A 23,344-nucleotide genomic window follows, 5' to 3' on the forward strand; every position below is an offset into this window, starting at 1 on the left:
GAACCTAATCATTACAGGGTCTTAGGATGTTAAAGGGCTACTGACATGATTGTTTGGACTGTATATATTCTTGTGTTATTGAAGGTCCTGGAGCTCTAAACCATGGAAAATATAGTGAAGAGATTCAGAACGCCGCAAATAATTTATTATAAGAGCTATGCTGCCGCCAGTCTCGGTATCGTTTCCCACGAGTACACTGTGTCGTGGCGTTATCACACAGTGTGTGACCACGTGGGAGCAGAAAATTGCAATGTTTTGACACTCGCTGAGGCTCGCTTGGTCGTCTTATATGCTGCATTGGCCCTCACATGAGTAACAGCATACGAGAGGACCGACCGTGCTGGAACACGGGTCAAAACGCTTTAGTGTCCAGCTCCCACAGCAGTGCCGCGAAGTTTTCAATCTGCCAGTGTGAGGGGGGGGGGGGGGGGGCAATTTCCGCCCTCTCATTTACAGCGTAAGCTGTTATGGGCTCATTCCAATAGCCGTTTCGGTTCTAGGGAGCCTATATGCAAGCACAGCGCTTGCATGTAGGTTCCCTATTCGGTTTGCGATGATGCCGCCGGCGGCGGCCGCCGGCGTTGGGCCGTAAGCGCTATCGCCGGAAATGTGAAAAAAGTACGCGTTTCCCGCTGGGATCGAACCAGCGCCCGCTGCGTGGGAGTCAGATACTCTACCACTGAGCCACGCAAGCACTCGCTATCGCTCGGCTTGTCGAGTCTGCAGTTTTAATGGCCACGTTGATTACGGATGTCGACGACGCATTCGATTGTTTGTCCCGCGGTGGTTGCGATTCCCACAGTTGGCGGCACGTTTCAATTCAATTTCAATTGCTCTGGTTGAGATACTCGCATATTCTCGGAATCTGAAGCTCAAGAAGAATAAGCTGCCACACCACAGCGGCGAAGGAGACCGAAGCAACAAATGACGTCTTCCCGTAGATAGATGAATGAAAATCGTTCTTGTGGTCATTTAGGGCGCGAGTTAGCCCGCAGCGGCCCGATCCCACGTCGGGACAGAGAGGCCGAGCCTCGCCGCCACTTCGCGGGGCCGTTGGACAGCCCATAAAAAATAACTGTTTTTCGAGGTTGGGGCTGCGTGGAGCTGTATCGCCGCGTAACGCGGGACGCAGCCAGAGCATGTGATCTAAGTTCGCTAAGTCTTTCCGTAGAGACCATGGGAAAACTCACCGGAATGTGTCGAAGAAAGCTGTCCGAGCACACTTCACAGACCGGTGCGTCCCCCTTTCTTAAGAGATAGCTGTGGGTTAAGTGCGTGTGGCCAATTCCCGCACGGCACAAGACCACCTCGTAGAACCGTTCCGAGTGTCTGGCACTCCGGCATTCGCTTAAGATGAGTTAAATGCTGTGGAGCTTATTATGAAGCTCAAAGCCACATTCATTTTCCTATAAACATTTTGTTTATATTCGGCAGAATGATGTGTAGTCTCTGCCGCGCTTATTTTAAAGGTAAATTTAGAGTTGGCGTTTGGAGTAAACACTTGATTTGGGTGCTCGGGAAGGGCTCGAAGTCTTAAAAGAGAATGTGCACCAAGGGAACACCTGCACTTATCGAGTGGCCATTCATTTGATTCCGCACAGAAACTTGGATGGAGTAGTGGGCACGTGTAACAAAAAATCCGGTGCCGGCGTTGGCATCCCGTGCACAAAATTTGCCGTACGTATTCTATACGGCAGTAAAGTTCTTTTATCAATAATGTTGGTGTCACGGAGCGGCATATTTTCGAGAGTTCGGGTGGTTTTGACGCCAATTAACGGCCGCCGAAAACGTGGCGTCCTCACTGTGCGGCGTATAATTTCGAGAAGGCGACATGCCGAATTACGGGTGTTAAAAACGCCGTGGCCCCACGGGGTGGCATCTCGTTTCGAGACGCGACAAGCCGATTACGGACCCCAAGGTGTGCGTGGGCGTCCGTGTGGTACAGTGCCAGGGCTCGACCTTGGCGCTTGACCTTGGCAGAGAGGGGAATCTACCGTCTTTCGTCCCGGGTGAAAGGGCCGCAGCCAAGACCTTTGGGAGGAGTCATGAATTAATTAGGTGAACTCTGCATACCGGCAATTTCCCTACATAGGGAACTAGGAAAGGAGAGGCTATTTAAGCGCAGGTTTTGGGCCCTGCTGGTCAGTCTAGAAGCTGAGCCTGTAATCTGCGTAGAAGCAGTCAAGGATCTAGTGCCATCCAGCATCGCCTGGGCCGCCTAGCCACGTCGGAACTCCAAGTAACTAGTTGACGTACGAGACGTCAAACCAGCGTCTGCAACGAAGTTCTCGGTAGTTCACCTCAAGTTAGCTCAACCTGCCTGAGGGAAGTCGTCGGATCTAGACTCCCGGGAAACCCAGACCAGCAATCGTATACACCTCGACAAGATCAGCCGCCAGCATTCTTCGGGAAAGCTCTGCGCGCCGACTTCATGGTTTATGGACTTTCTGCTGCTGCCCGGCCATGGGTATGACACCATTTGTTTCTTTTGAACTTTGTCTTCATTTTGAACTTTATTTTTACACCATTTGTTTCTTTTGAACTTTGTTTTCATTTTGAACTTTATTTATATTTGCTGTTAGGTGTTATTCTTGTATATTTGATCCGCGCCCTGTTTCATATGTATATGTACTGTTAATTGCTCATCATATTTCGCTGTCATCATTGTGTTACATTAAGTTCAGGTGTGTTAGTCTGTCTCGTGTCTTTTTATTATTTTCTTTTTAAAAATTGTGTATATTTCATCATCATTATCATCAGCCTATATTTTTATGTACACTGCAGGACGAAGGCCTCTCCCTCTGATCTCCAATTACCCCTGTCTTGCGCTAGCGTATTCCAACTTGCGCCTGCAAATTTCCTAACTTCATCATCCCATCTGATTTTCTGCCGACCTCGGCTGCGCTTCCCTTCTCTTGGTATCCATTCTTTAACCCTAATGGTCCACCGGTTATCCATCCTACGCATTACATGGCCTGCCCAGCTCCATTTTTTCCGCTTAATGTCAACTATACTATCGGCTATCCCCGTTTGTTCTCTGATCCACACCACTGTCTTCCTGTCTCTTAACGTTAGTCCTAAGATTTTTTGTTCCATCCCTCTTTGTGCGGTTCTTAACTTGTTCTGGAGCTTCTTTGTTAATCTCCAAGTTTCTGCCCCATATGTTACCACCGGTAGAATGCAATGATTGTACACTTTTCTTTTCAACGACAGTGGTAAGCTCCCAGTCAGGATTTGGCAATGCCTGCCGTATGCACTCCAACCTAATTTTATTCTTGTGTAAATTTTTTTCTCGTGATCGGGTTCCCCTGTGAGAAATTGACCTAGATAAACGTACTCCTTTACAGACTCTAGAGGCTGACTGTCGATCCAGAATTCTTGTTCCCTTGCCAGGCTATTGAACATTATCTTTCTCTTCTGCATATTCATCTTCAACCCAATTCTTACACTTTCTTGATTAATGTCCTCAATCATTTGTTGTAATTCGTCTGCATTGTTGCTGAATCGGACAATGTCATCTGGAAACCGAAGGTTGTTGAGATATTCGCCGTTGACCCTCACTCCTAAGCCTTCCCAGTCTAAGAGCTTGAATACTTCTTCTAAGCATGCAGTGAACAGCATTGGAGAGATTGTGTCTCCTTGCCTGACCCCTTTCTTGATAGGCAAGTTTCTACTTTTCTTGTGGAGAACCAAGGTAGCTGTGGAATCCTTGTAGATGTTTGCTAAGATATTCACGTATGCCTCCTGTACTCCTTGATTACGCAAAGCCTCTATGACTGCTGGTATCTCTAATGAATCAAATGCCTTTTCGTAATCTATGAAGGCCATATACAGAGGTTCATTGTACTCCGCAGATTTCTCGATTACCTGATTGATGACATGGATATGATCAATTGTAGAATATCCCTTCCTGAAGCCAGGCTGTTCTCTTGGTTGGCTGACGTCAAGTGTTGCCCTGATTCTATTGGAAATTATCTTGGTGAATATTTTATACAATACTGAAAGCAAGCTAATGGGTCTATAATTCTTCAATTCTTTAATGTACCCCTTCTTATGGATTAGTATAATGTTGGCGTTCTTCCAGCTCTCTGGTACACTTGAAGTTTTGAGGCATTGTGTATAAAGGGCCGCAAGGTTTTCAAGCATGATATCTCCTCCATATTTGATTAAATCTACTGTTATTCCATCTTCTCCAGCAGCTTTTCCCCTGGTCATGTCTTTCAAGGCCCTTCTAACTTCATCGCTAGATATAGAAGGAGTCTCTGTATCCGGTTCATCATTATTTCGAATGAAGGTAGCTTGGCTGTTTTGGGCACTGTACAGGTGAGTGTAGAATTCTTCCGCTGCTTTTACTATGTCGTCTAAATTGCTGATGATATTACCATGCTTATCTTTCAGTGCATACATCTTGCCTTGTCCTATGCCAAGCTTTCTTCTTACTGATTTAATGCTGCGTCCATATTTTACGGCTTCCTCAATCTTTCCCACGTTATAATTTCGAATATCCCTTACTTTCTTCTTGTTGATCAGTTTTGACAGTTCAGCGAATTCTATCTGATCTCTTGAGTTGGACATTTTCATGTTTTGTCGTTTCTTTATTAGGTCCTTTGTTTCTTGGGAGAGCTTACCTACTGGTTGCCTTGGCGCCTTACCTCCAACTTCAATTGCTGCTTCTGAGATCAACCTAGTTACGGTTTCATTCATGACCTCTATGTTGTCTTTATTTTCATTTTCTAAAACTGCATATTTGTTTGCGGGCACCAGCCTGAATTGGTCTGCTTTTACCCTTACTGCCTCTAGGTTGGCCTGTTTCCTCTTTACTAATTTCACTCTTTCTTTCTTCAAATTGAGAGAAATCTTAGACCTCACTAACCTAGGGTCACTGCACTTTACCTTACCTAACACTTCTACATCCTGCACTATGCTTGGATCGGCAGAGAGTACGAAATCTATTTCATTCCTTGTTTCTCCATTAGGGCTTTTCCAGGTCCACTTCCTGTTGCTGCGCTTCCTGAAGAAGGTATTCATTATTCGGAGCCTATTTTTTTCCGCGAATTCGACTTACATCTCTCCTCTTGCATTCCTAGAATCGATGCCGTAGTTGCCAATTGCTTGCTCACCAACCTGCTTTTTCCCCACTTTTGCATTGAAGTCGCCCATGACTACACTATACTGAGTTTGCACCTTTCTCATTGCTAATTTATCAGTCCATAAATATCAGTTTTTTTTGTTTACTCCAGACTCTGACTCTTTTCACTGTGTTCGCTTGAGTACGGAACGACCAACCGGCTTGTATACCCCGTCGATCGACTTTGCGCTGACAACGAATCGGTGACAGCTGCGACAGTTGGTCCCACCTTGTCTTGCATTCTTTATAAAGTTATTCCTCCCAATTTTGAGAATAACAGCGCACAAACAAATGAAAAGAAACGAAACATCGACAGGGCATACCTTTTATGTTAAATCTTCTCAGACTGAATCATTAAAAGGGCGAAACAAACAAAAGATCGGCCCACGCTAAAGGTCGTGTTTCTATCAGAAAGCTCGCTTTCTTGCGTAGCTTTCGCCGCCAGCGTTTCTCGGTAAACATTACGGTTGCGTAAGCTACAGTTGCCGGGAAGCGGGTGAAGCAGTCACGTATCTTTGAATGCTATCGCGTTCCACTACTAAAGGCCAAGCTTGAGTGACGTCCAATTTGTAATAATATTAGGAGTACGCCTAACAACCACGCTTGAACCTTCCTTGTTCAACGCCTTCCTTTCGGAAAGACTGGATTCACCAAGGGTCTCTAGACGAGATAAAGCTCATAGAGCCCATTTGCGAATTTTTAACGCAATAGATTGAGTGTTCTGATTTCAGCCTATGCATAAATTATAATGGCTGGATGTAGTTCAATTATGTGCTAATTTGTGTGCCATCTGCCTTCCGTAAAGTGCTCCTGATGAGAGCGTTATGCACTTCTGGCTCTCGTGTTGTTCTCGCGTCTGTCCATTTAATTCATTTTATTGCGATAGAAACTATATGGACACTCAAAGCGGATTTCTGCCGTCGGCGTCGCCGTGGACGTCGCCGTGGGGTTCCGTATGACGTCAATGGCGATAAGATTGGCGTCGCTCGCCGTATGCTGCATATGCGAGTGAAAGCGTGCGAGAGACGCGGGCTTTCACAGGGAGCGAGCGCACGGCGCTCGCTCCCTGTGATATATATATATATATATATATATATATATATATATATATATATATATATATATATATATATGCACAAAGCAAACGCGACTTATTTCGTCGCGCGAAAGGCCGTGGTGGGACGGGCGAGAGGGAGGGAAGGCGACGTTTAGCTGCGGCACCAAATGCGTAATTATAGAAAGACGTGGCGAGCCGAGAAGGTGGTAAATACTTCCGACGCTGCTCAACGACTGTCCCGTTCTGATCTCGTCGAAAACCTCCGAGCCGCCCCCAGAGGCACTGGCAACAGTCACGAACGCCGCGCGCGTTTGGTGCGAACGCGGGCAAAACGCCGACGGCGCCGACAACAGTTCCGCGCGTTGCTGGTGCTGCTGCATGTCCATGTTGATACAGCTGATAAAACTACTACCCTTACACCGTATAGCTCTCTACTAATTTGCTATCGCAATTAATGCTACGCCTTTCGGGTGAAACTGCTCATTTTTTTTCTAGTTCGGACCGGCACCTTGAAACCATTTGCGACTCGCTTCGGTTGTCTGGAGACGCAAAAGTTCTGTTTATTTCTGGAATTTGTTAAAAGATACCCAGATCCCAGTTACGTCAAACCCGTGTGAAGCCAGCTAAAGCGACCATGTCTTCTTTAAACATTCAACGGAAGCTTGGCCGGAGGAGTTTTCTCGGCCAGGCATCTCATCCCGAATGCCTATGAGCTGTCTGGAAAGACATCGAGCAGAATCTTCGTGGCATTGCCAGGCGAGTAAGCAGTGGCGGTCTTCGAGATTACGCTGACACATAAGTGCATTCGTTCCCAAGTACCGAGGGGAAGCAACAGTTTCAGGGTATGGATCTTTTTGTTCTTTTGTAGTTGTGCACCATGGCATACTTCATCTCGAAAATTCTGAATTATCTAAGGTCGATACCACACGTTGTGGCGGAAAAAGAAATCTGAACGAAATGTCTAATTCATTGGTATGATGCATTCTCACAACCCTGAAACCAGGCAAGTTTTATATTATATAAGTTCATCATTACACCCACTAACATGACGCGATTTCTAGCAAATGAATGAATGAATGAATGAATAAACTTTTATTTCCCTTTTTAAGAAAGGGGAGGGGCCGGGGGGAGAGAAGGAGGCCTGTGTGCTCCAGTCTTAGCACCTTCTGCTGCCCGACGTCCGCCTACCAGTCGTGGTAGGCCTCCGCTACCTCCTCAGCCCACCTCAGAACTCGGTCCTTCAGGGTGGGATCGGAGCTGCGCAGGGCCGTCTCCCACAGCTCCTCGCTACTAATTATTGGTTTGAGGTTGCGGGGGGATATTTGATGGGGCCTTTACACATGATATGGGAGAGATCTGCTGTCTGGACAGAGCAGAATCGACACTTGGGTGTCGGGTATGTGTCGAGAAAGAATAAGTGCAAAGTGCGTGGGGTAATAAAAGTGCCAGTTTGTAGTTGGCGCCACATTATTTCTCTCCGGCGCGTGCTCGACACAGAGAGAGGTGGATACGCTAGGCGTTGGTGTTTGTAATGTGTGCAAATTTCATGGAATGTGATGAGTGCGTCTTTATTGGCCTGTTGTTGGGAGTCATTGGCTTCTGGGGTAAGGCCCACATTTCCGTCCACTCGGTCCGTGAATCCTCGAGCAGCAGCATGAGCCATTTTGTTGCCTGGTAGTCCTTGATGTGCTGGAGTCCAGATGAGAGCGATGTAGTTTTTCGGCGGGTGAGCGACAAGTAGGGTGTGCGCGAGGTTGGTAATGTAGCCGCTACTGAAATCCCGGATAGCAGTCTTTGAGACACTGATGATGACATCGCAATCAGGTATCCCCGATGCGAGCGCAATGGCGGCTTCTCCTGCGTCGCCCGCTGAGGTGGTCTTGACTGATTCTGAACGAACAGTGTTGCCCTGCTTGTCTACAACCGCTAGAGCATAACGATGTTTAGTGTTATAGGCTGCGGCGTCCACATAGTAGACTCCTTCCGCCTGTCCATAGCTGCGTGGTAGCGCCTTGGCTCGACACAAATAAAATTTTGGAACTAAAAATATATTTTCTTGCTCTACATGCCAAAACAACGACATGATTATGAAGCAAGCTGTAGTGGGGGGAAACACGTCGGGTGATTTTTCTCTTCGCCCCCATAGAAATTCGGCTGCTACAGGCAGAATTTTTGTAGCGTTACGCCAAAGCCACTACGCCACCACGGTGGCAATGAACGACTTGCGGAATATTGCGCACCCCATTCCCTGCAGCAGCCGAACTGCACAATTAGGTTGAAAAACAAGGCATATCCGCGCTATCGGGGATATTGGGCCTCTTCTCAACCAGCTCAGTTAGACCGAGCCACTCCCGTTGCACGAGACAGCGATAAAGCGGCCTAAAACGCTTGCTCTACACCAACCCCCCCCCCCCCCCACACACACACACACACTCAGACGCTTATTATGCTTGAAGGTAAAAATCATGTTGGCGCCAAACTACAACTAATTCCGTGTCTTACATAATGGCGCAACGTTCACATAAGCATCAGTGGTTGGACAATACCTTTCTCGTGCATGTTCAGAAGGCTGTAAGCATTTGCTGTAAACAGTCGCTTCGCTGTATATGGCTAGTTTCCAGCAGATAGCTGTACGTAGACCAAAAATCTCCGCTCAGCTGGGCGGAGTCACTTTCGTTTCACGAGGCTGTGATAGCACGGGCGAGAACGCGCGCTCTTCAGCACTCGTCAGTCGCTTATTATACCTTAAGGTAAAGAAGAAACATGTTGGCGCCAAGCTACGATAGATAACCCATTCATTGTCTTAGAAAATGGCGCAACGTCCAGAGAAGAATCTTTAATTGGAAAATACCTTTCTCGTACATGCTCATAATATTTTTTGTAAGTGCGCCATTATGGAGTCCATCATCCCAAAGCAACACATGATCAATAAGAAACACCGGGATGAGGCGCTCCGGAATACCTTTAAAAACACGCTCATGAAGAAAACCCCGCGATAATGTTCATAAATTGTGCAATATTATTGGTAAACCTGCACTGTACACATGAGTGTTTGACAAGAATTGGCATCCTGTCACATTTTTTTCGTCGCATATAATGGGTGGTGTCGGAGACAATTTGCAACATTCAAGCCACTTTGATATAACCAGAAGACGGCGACTCTAACTGGCTGCCATGTTTATTTTGAATTTAAGCCATTCTATGGATGAAGTAGGGAGGGTCTTCTGCCGTTTCATGAGCGGCTGTTCGAGTCGCAGCTCTGATCTTTCCTTTTCGACGCCTTGATCACGTAAATCCGGTATTGAGTGTAATCCACGTCGGGAGAGTGCATTTTCGCCGTCTCCTGTGCCAGGTCTATCAGGAACTGCTGCTTCTCGTCTTCCGAGACAACTGCAGTCAAAGGACTCTTCAAGGCACATATATCTGCGATACACGAAGATACAAAAATAATAGCAAAAGCCCCTTTTCCTCGTTTGTACATTGAATTTAATTATAAAAGTTGTTTCAATACATGAACTGACATTACATTAGAGGAGGTGACACAGATCCAATCACATCCCATCCGAGAGGGTCGGCATGCTTCGGGCGTTGGCTGATTTCAGAGGCTGTGTCGAGGTACCGTGCTGGTTCTCAGTGATCTAGGTTCCGCGTTTTTCGGGATAGAGGTAAAGTCAGTGTTCTTTTTCTTTCAGTTTTGGTAGCGGGAACGTCAACTTCAGTGAGCCTTTTGTTATGTCACCTGTCATATTTGGAACCCAAGAATTTGCGCGGTGGTTCGTATACTAGGTGCCATTTTATACCATAGCGAAATTTTAAAAATTGCCTACCACAGATAGCACAGATATAGACCTGAAGCTGGTTTCTCGAAGAGGAACATTACTTTTACTTGTCCGAAGAAACCAAACGCGAAATTCACTAGTCACCAAAACTTAATTATTTACGTGTTTCAATTAGTTTACGGCACACATTGAAATTACCAATTTAGACAGTGTGTTCTCAGGGCCTATTTGTTTGGAAGAAATTCTGAGGGGAGAGAACCCATTTAGATGTAGGCACCATTACACTAGAGGTAAAATGTAATGTTCCACTCATTCTTTTTACAAAGAACCATTTTTCGCAATTACTCCCAAAAGTATCTGCAAGTCTGAGGCCTTTCATCATAGTTAGGGAAATGAATACCTCGAAACTGATGTCATCCTCAGAATTCGTTTCACGTCATGCGAATTCATCGGCTGCAATTGTTAAATTATTGTGTGTTGGAAAGTATTTGACACTGAATTCATGAAACTTCGTTAATTATTGGATTATGCTTTTGCATTCCTCCAGCCAGTAATGTCGGCCTCTTCTAAAGATCAAGTTCAAGTACAAGAGTTGTACTGCCGGCTACATGCATTTTGAAAAAACTTGCGGGTACTTACAGGATCTGAAACTAGGCTTTGTACACGGTTAATAATTTAGCGACCGTCCGTCTTTAAAAGCATGCAATAAAACTTTGAAGCCCGTAATTACTATATGACTGTGCAAGGAATCTTGGAATTAAGTGAGGACAGGGAAAATACGGCAGACATAAATTTTGTTGACAACGTACATGCTTACAATACCCTTGAAGATTGTTCGGGGGTATTTTAAGATTAGCTGAGTAACTGATAAAGCTGCGAGGAACATCCGATTGCATTAAAAGATGCTTGCGGGGCTTCCGAGGGCGACTTTCTTGGCATACCTTGTTCGCCACAAATGCCTTAGGAAATATTTAAATAGGTCCGCTAAAATTTGCTTGCCCGCCACAAGTGTCCAACCAAATGTCATTGTAGCCATGAAGTAGCAGATGAAGGCGGATTAGACCTAACCTAAAGCTATTACGCATTTAAATATTGCCGTCGCTTCTGCTTTGGTGCCAGAGGACAACCTTTAGCATAGGAACATACCAGCCAAGAGTTGGAGGCTGTGGTTGTCAAGCATGGTGCACACTGGAAGCTCCAATATGCTCGGCGAAAGTCCAGCTTCTGCTAGAATCCTGGAAATGTATTCCAGACACTCGTCGTAGTTCATGTCTTGCGTCTTCGGTGCTAACTGGTCCACCACCTGGACAGGGGAGTAAGGAGTCGGTAGCCGTGGACTTATGTCATTCTTTCGAATAAGCGTTACTTTAGCCAATTGTATACTCTCTTGCCCAATAGGAGAATTACACGAGGGTGCTGTTTTACGAGAACGAGAGAGGTCCGTGTTATAGATGATGCCTCGTGGGAGTTCAGGACACACCCATCCAAATAAGGGCTGAAGGTTTCGTCTTCAAACAAACATGTGCTGGCTACTTTGTGATTGTGTACCACTTTATCTCCTGTTCATTCAGTTTAGATACTTTGACTTGACACTTCAGCTACCCTCAATACACCTGCCACTGAGAATCCTGGAGTAAGCTACAGTGGCGCCGTGGTGTGCCGTACCGACAAACTGAAATAAATGCGTACTAATCAGCAATATTCAGCTTTACTGGTAAATTAAGCTTCGGTAGTATGAGAAGAAGGTGCTCATCCAGTGGGAGAAGACATGGTGAGCCAGATAAAATTACACTAGGACAAAAGGTAGTTGATGAATGCAACCAAGCTTTTCTGGCGTCATCTCCCTGATTTCATACATTTTGATAGCGTTTCACTCGGTTATAGATAAACGTTGGTTAATTAGGATTTAGAAACAATCTGAAGGATACACATACTAAGGATAACAAGTTTCCGAACATTTCCTGCACCTAAATAGCCCATATACAAGCGCACACTTATGAATATGTTATGTGACGTTTCAGCGCACCTACTTTGCTGCAAACTTCTAAAAGGCGCAAATTTCAAAAAGCCATTACCTGACCTACACCTTCCTTTATAGAAATTTTTCACCAAGAAAAATTAAAAGTACAGCTTCGAAAAAAATGTTTCGGCAATAAAAAAAACAGTTGAGCATTGCTCTTTCTAGTACTTTTATTGTACCTGAATTCTGCCGATGTTCCGCGTAGACTTGACGAGGCAATTTACATTACTTTTAAATAACGGGCAGGTTCTTGCCAATAGTTGCTGTAGGCATTAGCGCTTTGGCAACCGTAATGGAATGGTTGTTTCCTATATCATCTGATCTAGTTAACGGTGCAAGAGGTTGTACAACTGTCAAATGAGAAGTATTCGCTAAATCCACGCTGACATTACAATGCATTACGCTGTACAATACTGTCACCACCACTGCAGGCTGTATAGTCAGTCCGAGCTAGGGTAAGGACACTATCGTAAAGCCTCTGCTTCTATCAAAAATCTTACTATGGTATTGTTTCTATTGCTAGGCTGAGTTAACTGAACTCTGACACCAGTGGCACTCGGCACTCACGTGTGAATACTTGCACCAACGTTCCAACTTAACAAGGTTTCGGTTGACGTCGAATAACCGCAGAGACGCGTGGAAAATCAAAAGGCACTCTCCGCCAGGTTTCAGAAGCTTGGCCATGTTCTTCATTGCCTTAGCTTGGTCCCGCACCCACGTGACAGTGTGAAACGAGTACAACCTATCGAAGAGACCATGCTCGTCGATAAACTTGATCACTTCTTCGTCGCTGACAATGTCCAACCTCCTAAACTCAAGCTTGTCGTTTTGATAGTGACTTGCGGCATGCTCCACCATCTCGCTTGACACGTCGACGGCGACGATACGGCGGCACGGCAAGCATCGAGGCAGCAGCTCGTCTCGCGTGAGATCTCCGATCCCGCACCCCACGTCGAGGAACTGTTGCGTCTCGTCTGGTTCGTTCCTGAACACTTTCTGGCAAAATTCAAGCATCCACCTGATGTGTTGTCTGGGCATCCGCTTGTCTCCTTCGAATTGGTGTGGCCTGAAGGTGACCACGTTGTGAGAGACACCTTGTGATATTTGCAGAAAGAAGCAGATACGCAATTGTTAACGACGTCTCTTTGCCTCTGACGTGGTGGTTAGGATTTTTTTTCACTTTTTAAGTATCGGGAGTATTGATTCTCATGTCTGTTTTTAGCCTCTTTCGTAGATCTGTCCAAGAAATAATGCTCTCAAGATATAAGTGTCCACTGGAAATAAGAGCGTCACAACAGTGAGCTAGTTAGGACTGGTGAACCACTTCTAAAAACTCAACAACCTCATCTCAATTAACAGAAAACGTAACACTTGAATATAACGAAAATGCATACAGTTGGACGTTACGGTTTTCAGATTTCCCGGGAAGACATGGGATGGGAAAATTAAAGAGAAAAACAGTAGGTAGCTTGCGCTGGAGGCTCAACGCTAAAGAGCTGACTGGCACCTAGCTAGTCCGGGCTTTTGAGCTAGGCTAAGCAATACCAAGTCATCCCCAGCATTTCGCGGATTTTATTAATTATTGATTGATTATCGATTAGCTATTGATTGGCTATTGATTGAATGTCGCAAAGTATTGGCCATGTATTTGGGCTAGGTTAATCACTACCAAGTCATCCACAGCACTTTCCGGAATTTATTGATCATTGATAAATTATTAATTAGCTATTGATTAGCTATCAATTGGCTATCAATTGATAACTGTTGAACAACCTACATGGCAATGCGAGGGGGGTGGGTCATGTTTTGTTCACTGTGTGGCGATATACTTAATTCAAAGCGTTGGAAATAATAACTGAACCCTCACCATTACGTTATTTTCCCCCGTTATACGAGATTGGTGGTAGGTTTCATCGGTTTCCTCTGTGAGCTAAACAATGCATCTTGTTTAAATTTGGGGAAATTATTGGTTAATGCGTAGGGAACTTCAAGGTGTTTCGCGTAGTTCTGGTGTTCGAAAATAAATTCCGTGATGAAGCTCTCAGAAGCGTTAACATAGAGTTTTACAAGCCACGCAGTATTTAGTCCGCTGGCTTGGCATGAATAGAAATGCCACCAAGATAAAACTTAGTGAAAATGTGAGTAAGGAGCAAGGGGGGGGGAGGGGGGGGGCTTTGCCGATTCATTATGCGAAATGAAGAACTTGTGGACAAAATAGAGCTTATGTAAACAAAAAAAAAATACTTGAGCAAGGGCTCGCAGGCGTTATACGACATGTGTTGCGTTTCGAAGAGTCGCGAATGGCGATTCTACGTTACACCAAGCTTATATATTGTGGCAAGTGGGGGAGGGTAAGGTGGTATTGCTAAGTGTAATGTTAAGCGAAATTGTAATGGTTCTGGCTTAATAAGGAGCGCTGCAAATCAATAATGAACCTTTGCTTTTTAGGCATTTTTATTCCTGATACGAGGTTCGCAGTACGTTTTCGCAGTGTCCTTGGTCAACTAAACTACGAACCTTTTTTTACCTTTGGTTAAAAGTAAGGGCCAGGATTGACCTAGATGTTTATCTAGGTCAATTACTCACAGGGGACCCTGATCATGAGAAAGAAATTTACAGAAGAATAAAATTGGGTTGGAGTGCATACGGCAGGCATTGCCAAATCCTGACTGGGAGCTTACCACTGTCGTTGAAAGAAAAGTGTACAATCATTGCATTCTACCGGTGCTAACATATGGGGCAGAAACTTGGAGGTTAACAAAGAAGCTCGAGAACAAGTTAAGGACCGCACAAAGAGCGATGGAACGAAAAATCTTAGGAGTAACGTTAAGAGACAGGAAGAGAGCGGTGTGGATCAGAGAACAAACGGGGGTAGAGGATATTCTAGTTGACATTAAGCGGAAGAAATGGAGCTGGGCAGGCCATGTAATGCGTAGGATGGATAACCGGTGGACCATTAGGGTTACAGAATGGATACCAAGAGAAGGGAAGCGCAGTCGAGGACGGCAGAAAGTCAGGTGGGATGATGAAGTTAGGAAATTCGCAGGCGCAAGTTGGAATACGCTAGCGCAAGACAAGGGTAATTGGAGATCGCAGGGAGAGGCCTTTGTCCTGCAGTGGACATAAAATATAGGCTGATGATGATGATGATGATGAAGGGCCAGGATATGGGTGTTGCGTAGAGAAAGCTGAAAGTTGATGTCTTAGATGCGGTCTTTGCAATAAATTACGTGTGCAAGCGCTTTGCAAAATTATGCTTGCATTTTACGAGCGCCGCATAAGTTAGGCAGTTGCCCTGACAGAACTATAAGTTCCACCGTGATCAAATTTATAGGAAGTAGGGGAATGCTATGTGAGAAGTTAGATATCTGTTGAGCCAATACAGCCTTTGCAAAAAAAACGCTGGACAGAACTGTCCGAAAAGGTCATACAACGTTATAGCGCTCGTTTATCAATGTCCCGAGAGAACTCTACGATACACCAAGTTTACATTTGGTGGAAATGATCGACCACGATATGTGTAATCTCTGCCAAAACTTTAACGTTCAGGACCTAACGCAATAGTTGCAAATAATGACGAATCCTTAGTTTTCTCTCTCTTTTGTTATTTGCGATGGTTTGTAGTACGTTCCAGCGCTTTGGCAAAATATGGAGTTTGACAATATATGGGGTGTCTTTTTTTTACTTTGAACAAAAATATTAGGAGTGGCCTTTGGCAAGTAGCGTAATTGCAGTCTTTGAGCTGGATTACTCGAAGCGACGGACATAACATGAGCACGAAATCGGGGTGCATACTCGCTAATTGACAAAGAAAATCACTAATTCAGTTCTAAACCAATTACTTTAGTGCACCTGCAATTTGCGAATTGTAGCCGGTGAGTATGCAAGACATAACCACTTGCAACGAATTCTGAGTATGGTGCCCGTTTGGAGATACACATACAAATATGCGTTGAATATTTCAGAAAGCCTCATAAATCTAACAATTTCACGAAAGGTGTATAATTGAAATTTACCCGCTTTCAATGCTAAACCGTCTACAGTTTACTGAACTGCGATATATGTCTTGGATGCAAAGTTAGAGATTTGTAAATATTCTGCTTCAATTTGACCACAGACGCCGCTTAAACGCAGTTCGAAACAATTTATAAATGTGTTCCGTTTATCCGAAGTTGCGTTTAAGCGCAGGGCACACAAATCAGTGTCAATGTTTCTTTTTTTTTTCAGGCGTGCGAGTGTGCTGACATCACCATGGTGAAAAAAAAAAGAGTTTACTAGACTCTGCATTAACTAATGTAGCCTCTTTTGTGCGAGATTGTGTTTATGTGTGAAAGGAATCCAAATAATTCTGCACAGTTGTCGCATTTGAAATAGCACTGCTGACTTTGAATATGAAAGTACTAAGCCCCAAGTTTTCAAAAATGTCACAGTTTCGCCCTAAGGGCGAAGCAATGAATGCGATAGCAACACAGCAATGTCATACGAAGTAAGGTGAGCGGCTTTGGTATCAATATGAATTGTAGTAAACATGAGCTTAGTAAGTAAGCAGGTGCGCTGCGGCGTAAGTAGACCGACATGAAGAGAGAATCGATGACCACGAGAAGGCGCGTGTGAAACGGTGGTGTTGATGAGAAGCGCTTCCCGTGGGCAGCGCGTGCGAAGGGACACACCTGTAGCGCTGCACTGCCGATCCGGGCAGCATTGCATGTGTAGCGTGCGTTGGAAAATGTGGCCCGACTATTACTAACTGAATGAACAAGCGTAGTGTGAGCGCGCACAAACAAACATGAATAGATCACATTGAATGACTGCAGACAACGACTGTCAAAACGCTAGCAGCAAGCGCATACGCCGCAGCGGGCGAAGCTACGTGCGGTCTATCGCTTCAACGGAAACTGAGCGGCGAATGCACAGCGCATACAAAGATCAGAGCCGTGTGGAGATAAGAGACGGTGCGGGCGAGCGACGAGCGCGGTTGTTGGCAGAGTAGAAGTACGCCCCCCCCCCCCCCCCCCGCTCCCTCCGGCGCTGGTTTCCCGCTTCCCTGCTTGCGCGTGGGAGATTGAGTGCGTTCGCTCTCCGTGATAGCGCGCTTCCCCGCACGCTTCCGATCGGGCATACTGCGCGAAGCGAAGATTTTATCTATACGGAACCACACGGCGACGGCGACGCCGACGGCAGAAATCCGGTTGAAGTGTCCATATAATTGCTAGCGCAATAAAAACTAGCAGCAAAAAAAACATATCACTATTATTGTTTCGTAGGAAGGTACACCCGAAAGGTTCTCAACTTTGTATTCATTTCTTTTTTTTTCCCTGTTCCTTTGAGAGTGGTGATACCTACCTTGGGCAGTAGCATCGGGGTGCGACATCACGCTTCTAGGTTATATTCACTTTTCAGGCGGCTTTGTGAACCTATTGGCTGCAGTGTGGTGAAATACTGGCGCCTGGAAGAGCTCTACTGAGCTGAGCGTGAGGAAATCGCTGTTCGCTTCAGCTCGAAGAGTACTTTATGCCTGTAATATAGTGGTACCATCGCTCAGTTATTTCCTGTCCTTTCAATCTGTGAGCAGGAGATGAACCGTAGTTCTTTTACGTCTGAGGGCAAGCACAAGTTGCGCTAAACAGCTGCTGTGACAAGCCCAGCGAAGCTCGCATTTGCCCAGCAGCTGTTCTGTTTTCTTTTTTTACAGGGGAGGTTTCTGCGCGTGTTTGACCTACATAAAATTACGCGTGTGCATTGAATGATTTCATTTTTTTAACTGCTAAACTTGACTTTTTACACATCCTGTGTAGTTTCTTTTTATTTTTATTCTGTAGCTTTTACTCTTGCGGGGACATTTTTTTCTTCTACCGAGAAGCAAAGATTAGCGACCTTATACGAAACAGTGCCTGAAGGGGGTACTGACATGAAATTTTATGCTTTATATTCTTGCACTAATGAAGGCCCTAGAGCTTTAAACCATAGAAAATATAGTTACGAACTTCAGAGCGCCGCAAATAACTTATCATTGCTAGCAGATTTACCAGTGTCGGTATCGTTTCCCACGAGGATATGTGTCGCGACGTCAGGACAGAGTATGTGGTCACGGGGACGCAGAAAATTGCTACGTCAAGAAACTCGCTACGGCTCGCTTAGACGTCCGCTATACTACCACATCGCTCCTCATAATGGGTAGCAGCATACGAGGCGACCGACCGAGCCGGAACCCGTGTCAAAACGTTGCGACGTCCTGCTCTCACATACTGCGGCGTGACGTCAGGACACAGTGTCTTCCTTGAAACGAAACCGACACTGATCGTAGAAAAACTGTTATAATAAAGTATTCGCCAAACATTCACTCCCCTTCCCTTGTCGTAAGACAGCCATGTGGGCCTGGAATCGCACCACAAAGGGCAAAGAAAAAGAATACTTTACTTTTCCCACCCTTACCGCAGTGCATCGGTCTCATATCCTTGCTGCTATGTGCATTGGCGAAATGGATGCGCTCACCCCTGTGCTATCCTGCAAAGTTCCCTCTTAGTAGCTGCTGTTGCGTATAGAATATGTGGCTTATACCCACTATGAGGGGTTGCCCGAGAAATGGGGGTGATATTCAAAGATATGCTGAAAAAATTTGGCGTAGCTTGCACTGGAGTAGCAATGCTAAACAGACAGCGGAGCTGATGGGCTCCTAACTAGGCCTGGCTTTTGGACTCGGCTAAGCATACCAAGTCATCTCCAGAATTTTCCGGAATTTATTGATTATTGATTGATTATTGATTATCTATTGATTGGCTACCGATTGGCTATCGCAAGGTATTGGCTACGTACTTGGGTTAGGCTAAGCACTACCAATTCATCGCCAGAATTTTCCGAAATATATTGATGTTTGATCAATCATCAATTAGTTATTGATTGGCTATCGATTGGCTATCGCAAGGTAATAGCTACGTATTTGGGCTAGGCTAAGCACTACCAAGTCAGCTGAAGCATTTTCCGGAATTTATTGATTATTTATCGTTGAGAAAGAAATTTACAGAAGAATAAAATTATGCTGGAGTGCACATGGCATCCATTGCCAAATCCAGACTGGGAGCTTACCACTGTCGTTGAAAAGAAAAGTGTACAATCCTTGCCTTCTACTAGTGCTAACATATGGGGCACAAACTTGGAGGTTAACAAAGAAGCTACAGACCGCACAAAGAACGATGGAACAAAAATGCTAGGCCTAATGTTAAGAGACAGGAAGAGAGCGGTGTGGATCAGAGAACAAAAGGGGGTAGCCGATATTCTAGTCGATATTAAGCGGGAAAAATGGAGCTGGGAAGGCCATGTTGTGCGCAGGATGGATAATCGTTGGACCATTAGAGTTACAGAATTGATACCAAGAGAAGGGAAGCGCAGTCGAGGACGGCAAACTAGGTGGGGTGATGAAGTTAGGAAATTTGCCGGCGCAAGTTGGAATCAACTAGCGCAAGACAGCGGTATTTGGAGATCACAGGAAGAGGCGTTCGTCCTGCAGTGGACATAAATATAGGCTGATGATAATGATGATGATCGGTTATTGATTAGCTTTTCATTGGCTATCGATTTATCGATGACTGCCCAAGCTTACATAGTCTCTTATTCGCTCTTATTCTCTCTTGTCCGTAGCTGTGGTTTACCCGAATGGTCCCCCGGTGCTTCGCCCACTCATCAACATTCACTTCGTGGATATGCGGTGATTTTTTATGTGTGATCGTTTTTATGGAATAACAATAATAATCAATTATTGAATCAATAAATCAATCAATTTATGAACGCGCCCAGGAACAACCTGGTGGTCTTGGTACTGGCGCACGTGACAATGCGTATAATATACATGCACAGCCACCAAGCGTCCACCTCACAGTATTTGGCCAAAATAACTGTAGCTCATTCAGGGAAAGAATAGGCAGACACTTGAAATATATGAAACAAAAGCAGTCTTTGAAGAAGCGTCGGGACATCAAGCATGGTAACTGTTACATGGAAAAGATGGAAATATATACACATCACAAACTACACAAAATCAAAGTCTGCTTAATTTACGCGATTAAGTTTTACAATGTATAACAAATATACAACATAACGTAGCCTAGCATAACATAGCAATGTATAACATTCACCATAAAAAAAGAACATTGACTGAAATTTCTTGAAGTCTGGACACCACGCAGACGGTAACGGTGACAAGGAACGAGACACCTATAGATATTTTCATCGGGCGAGGAGGAAAGGGCGCGCGACGAGCCTTTCTTCCTCTCTGGCTTGTGCGAGCCGGCGCGCGCGGCTTGAAATGTGTTGCCGGTCGCGCGCTGCGGAACGATTTGGAGGTGTTTTAGCTAGTGCTGAGTGCAATATGCGGGATGTCAGTTCTTACGAGGTCGTCGAACAACCACTGTGTAGCCTTTAGGTGCAGCAGTAGCTAGAGTATCTGGAAATTTCTTTTGGACGTGCAAAAATGCGACGCGCATCATCAGCCGCGGTGTGTGTATACGTGTTGTGAACTATGTTGGAGGTATCGGTTTTCACTCGACAAAGACTTGTAAAACATTTGCATCAGCCACTGGCAACGTTCTCACGCATTTTAAGTCTAGTAGACTTCAAATCACTATATAAGTCTACGTTAGCCTCCTGCAAGAGGCCGAAGGCTTTGCTCGAACACTGCGGTTGGCAAACCAACATGATACACACAAACTTCGTGCTTTGATCGGCATTGCCTTTTTGCCATGTAACGTACAATATACAAAGCGGATCGCGTAAAGAGAATCCAACTGCTATTTGTATAAGGACACAATTTCCGTAAGATGGGTGAATGCGTCGTAGATGACTGAACTTACGAGAATGAAAAAAAAGAGTTCATATGTCCTACTGTTGCGGCAAAATAAAACATTACACGACATAACGACGCAATAAGACTTCGCATGGTCGTGCCGCATGCTTGGACCACTTGGACCATGCGCTATATAGAAGAAACACATCTATATAACACAGCATTTAGTACTGCCTCGGACGCTCGCGAAGTCTGCAGCTGGTCGTTCGACCCCTCGAAAATTGTGATTCACATTTTACGGTATGCGGTTATTATTAACCAAACTATCTTATTTGTGCGCGGAAACCTTTCCCAGCAAACAAGGCAGTCGTTCAATGTGTCTACAGATAACAACTTGAACGCTTGTCAAAGTAAACAGCAGCAGAACGGTACCCACGCTGTTAGGATCGTCAAATGGTTCGTAACTTCTCGTTGCAGCTAAACCAGAGCTACCTAACTCATATCCGAGGCTAATTGTAAGGCGCTCAAACAAACGCACACACCTCGCGCTGGGTGCTTCGTTCGCCCTAGCGCCAGCAGAAACTGCAGCCGCTTAATTACTTCAGACTTAAGTTCCTTCCCTACGCCTCACAGGACCATTCCCCATGTAGAAGACGCCATTTCATGCTAAATAGACCGCGTGAGTGCGAAAAAATCCACCAGAAACTGCCGCCGAGTGTATACCATAGCTTACAACACGGGCGTTCACCCAAGCCAGCATGGCAACTGCCCATAGATGGCGCAAATGCCTACGCAATGGCGGCGCCCATGAAAAAACGGTCTATATATGCATCAACAAACCGGAGTAAAGAGTACGCATGCTTTATGACATCCGTTTACCGTTTAACATACAAAAAGAACATTGACGTTTATGAAAATACGTTATGAATGGGAGGCGAGTGCTGCTTCGAAAGTGGGCGAATGTTTGTGAAATATGTCAAATTTGTTTATTGTTCGTTTCAGGCCCCAGGAATCATTGCCACAGAGTTCTTCCAGACGTAAGACGTAGTTAAGTGAAAAGTTCAAGACACGGACCGGTGTATGAGGCATGTTTGAAAAATGCACGCAGTCAGTCAGCGAAAAAGTGAGAGACTCATTCTGACTCAAACATACTCAAAAGACCGAAATAATGTTGATGGCAGCAGCGGCAGTCGCAGAAAAAGCCAAAAAGGTAGCAAACCAATAAAACAAACAAACGAACGAGGAAGAAAGGAAGGAAGCAATTTGGGGTTCCCCTGTCATAACTGGTCATAGTGCTTACTCCAAATCCAACCTTTTTTATTACAAGAATCATGCGGAGACGGTTTATTTGTCCGCATACATGGAGATGCTTCCTCCAGCATCTAACCGGGGTGTTCAAACGGAAAACTGTGTTTTGACGTACGTTCATAATGTGCCAGTCGGTAATAAGAACCGACCTAAAAACTTACTATTCCTCTGAGCGGCCTTTGGTTCTCAGAAGAATAAAGGAAATTACTGTGTTCTAGTGGGTTCAGCATTTTCGGGAAAGCAGTGAAGACCCGTGGACGATGGAAGATAGCGACACCCTCACACCTCCACGGAAGAAAACATCGATCGTGTGCGGTCTCTGAATTTCGGTGACCACCGAATGACTGTGAGCATAATAAGAGAAGCCCTTAGTTTGGGAAAGTCGGTTGTTCGGTTGTACACCGTATTTTGACTTAAAGTTTGGTAATGAAACAGGGGCGCTATAACGTAAAACTATTCCTATCTGTGTTTATTCGAATCTCTAGACCTCAAATTCACGCAACTGCCGAGGCAAGCATCGGGCTGTGATTCACAGCGTTGTTTGCACAGGCGAATGAAATGCTTTCCTCTTTACAGGAGGTCACTTCTGTTGAGGTATCACTTTTGTTTTGAGGTATAGGAGGCCTTGCCTTACTTGACAAGGTTTTCTTATCTAATTAGCTGAGCATAGGCCTGGAGCATGCCGAAGTGCAGAGGGTTTCGGTATGGCTGGGCCAGCGCTGTGAAATTTGATACCCCGATGAAGATGCTGGTACCAGCGTCTGCGATTGGCCCGCATCCTCTTGCTTGAACGATTTAATTTTTCCCGTCCATTTGTAGAGCTGATATATAGGACAGTTGGTGACTGTGAATCCTGTGAGCTGTTGCGTAAACTAGCTAACATTGTCGCTGCGACGTTGACATTATCAACGCTTTCGGCGTTGTGTTCCACCAAGTACCTTATGTTCGGCGCATCCTCTTTTATGGGTACGTGACCTGTTCAAGGCTTATCGTCACGACTGTCATGTACTCCTCCACTGCGCTGTCGAATCTGTTTTCAAGAGCATGACAATGAAGAATTTCACCCATCGACACCACCATCTTGTCAATAACATTTTCAATTCCATGCCACTACACTTATTTGAATTACGTGCCCAAACCGCACAACCGCAATATGATTATGAGGCATGCCATGTTGGGGACTCCGCATTAATTTTGACGCCCTGGGATTCTTTAACGTAATCCAAATGCACGGTACACATCAGTTTTTGCATCTCGCCCCTATCTAAACTTGGTC

At 45.1% G+C, this 23,344-nt stretch overlaps 1 protein-coding gene across 2 annotated transcripts; it reads right to left on the minus strand.

Annotated features, from left to right (window-relative positions):
• Positions 1-9,355: 9,355 nt before the first annotated feature.
• LOC119464832 (juvenile hormone acid O-methyltransferase-like) lies at positions 9,356-17,558 on the minus strand. Of its 2 annotated transcripts, none has more exons than XM_049656581.1 (4): positions 17,328-17,558; positions 12,765-13,078; positions 11,111-11,267; positions 9,356-9,608 (listed from the first exon to the last, which is right to left on the minus strand). In XM_049656581.1, the coding sequence occupies exons 1-4, from the start codon at positions 17,353-17,355 to the stop codon at positions 9,418-9,420; spliced, it is 690 nt and encodes a 229-aa protein (XP_049512538.1). In that variant the 5' UTR covers positions 17,356-17,558; the 3' UTR covers positions 9,356-9,417. The 2 variants fall into 2 exon arrangements, with proteins under 2 accessions (XP_049512538.1, XP_037581663.2); XM_037725735.2 differs by having other exon boundaries at positions 12,552-13,078.
• Positions 17,559-23,344: the final 5,786 nt, after the last annotated feature.

This window comes from Dermacentor silvarum, chromosome 9 (genome assembly GCF_013339745.2).
Source record: "Dermacentor silvarum isolate Dsil-2018 chromosome 9, BIME_Dsil_1.4, whole genome shotgun sequence".
In the NCBI taxonomy this organism is placed as follows: domain Eukaryota; kingdom Metazoa; phylum Arthropoda; class Arachnida; order Ixodida; family Ixodidae; genus Dermacentor; species Dermacentor silvarum.

Excerpts from the sequence above, each read along its gene's own strand:
- LOC119464832 (XM_037725735.2), bottom strand. The coding sequence starts at position 17,355 with ATGTCGCACCCCGATGCTACTGCCCAAG. Across the intron at positions 11,268-12,551 it reads GTTGGTGCAAGTATTCACAC|GTGGTGGACCAGTTAGCACC; the intron begins GTGAGTGCCGAG and ends TCCCCTGTCCAG. Across the intron at positions 9,609-11,110 it reads CAGCCTCCAACTCTTGGCTG|ATATATGTGCCTTGAAGAGT; the intron begins GTATGTTCCTAT and ends CGTGTATCGCAG.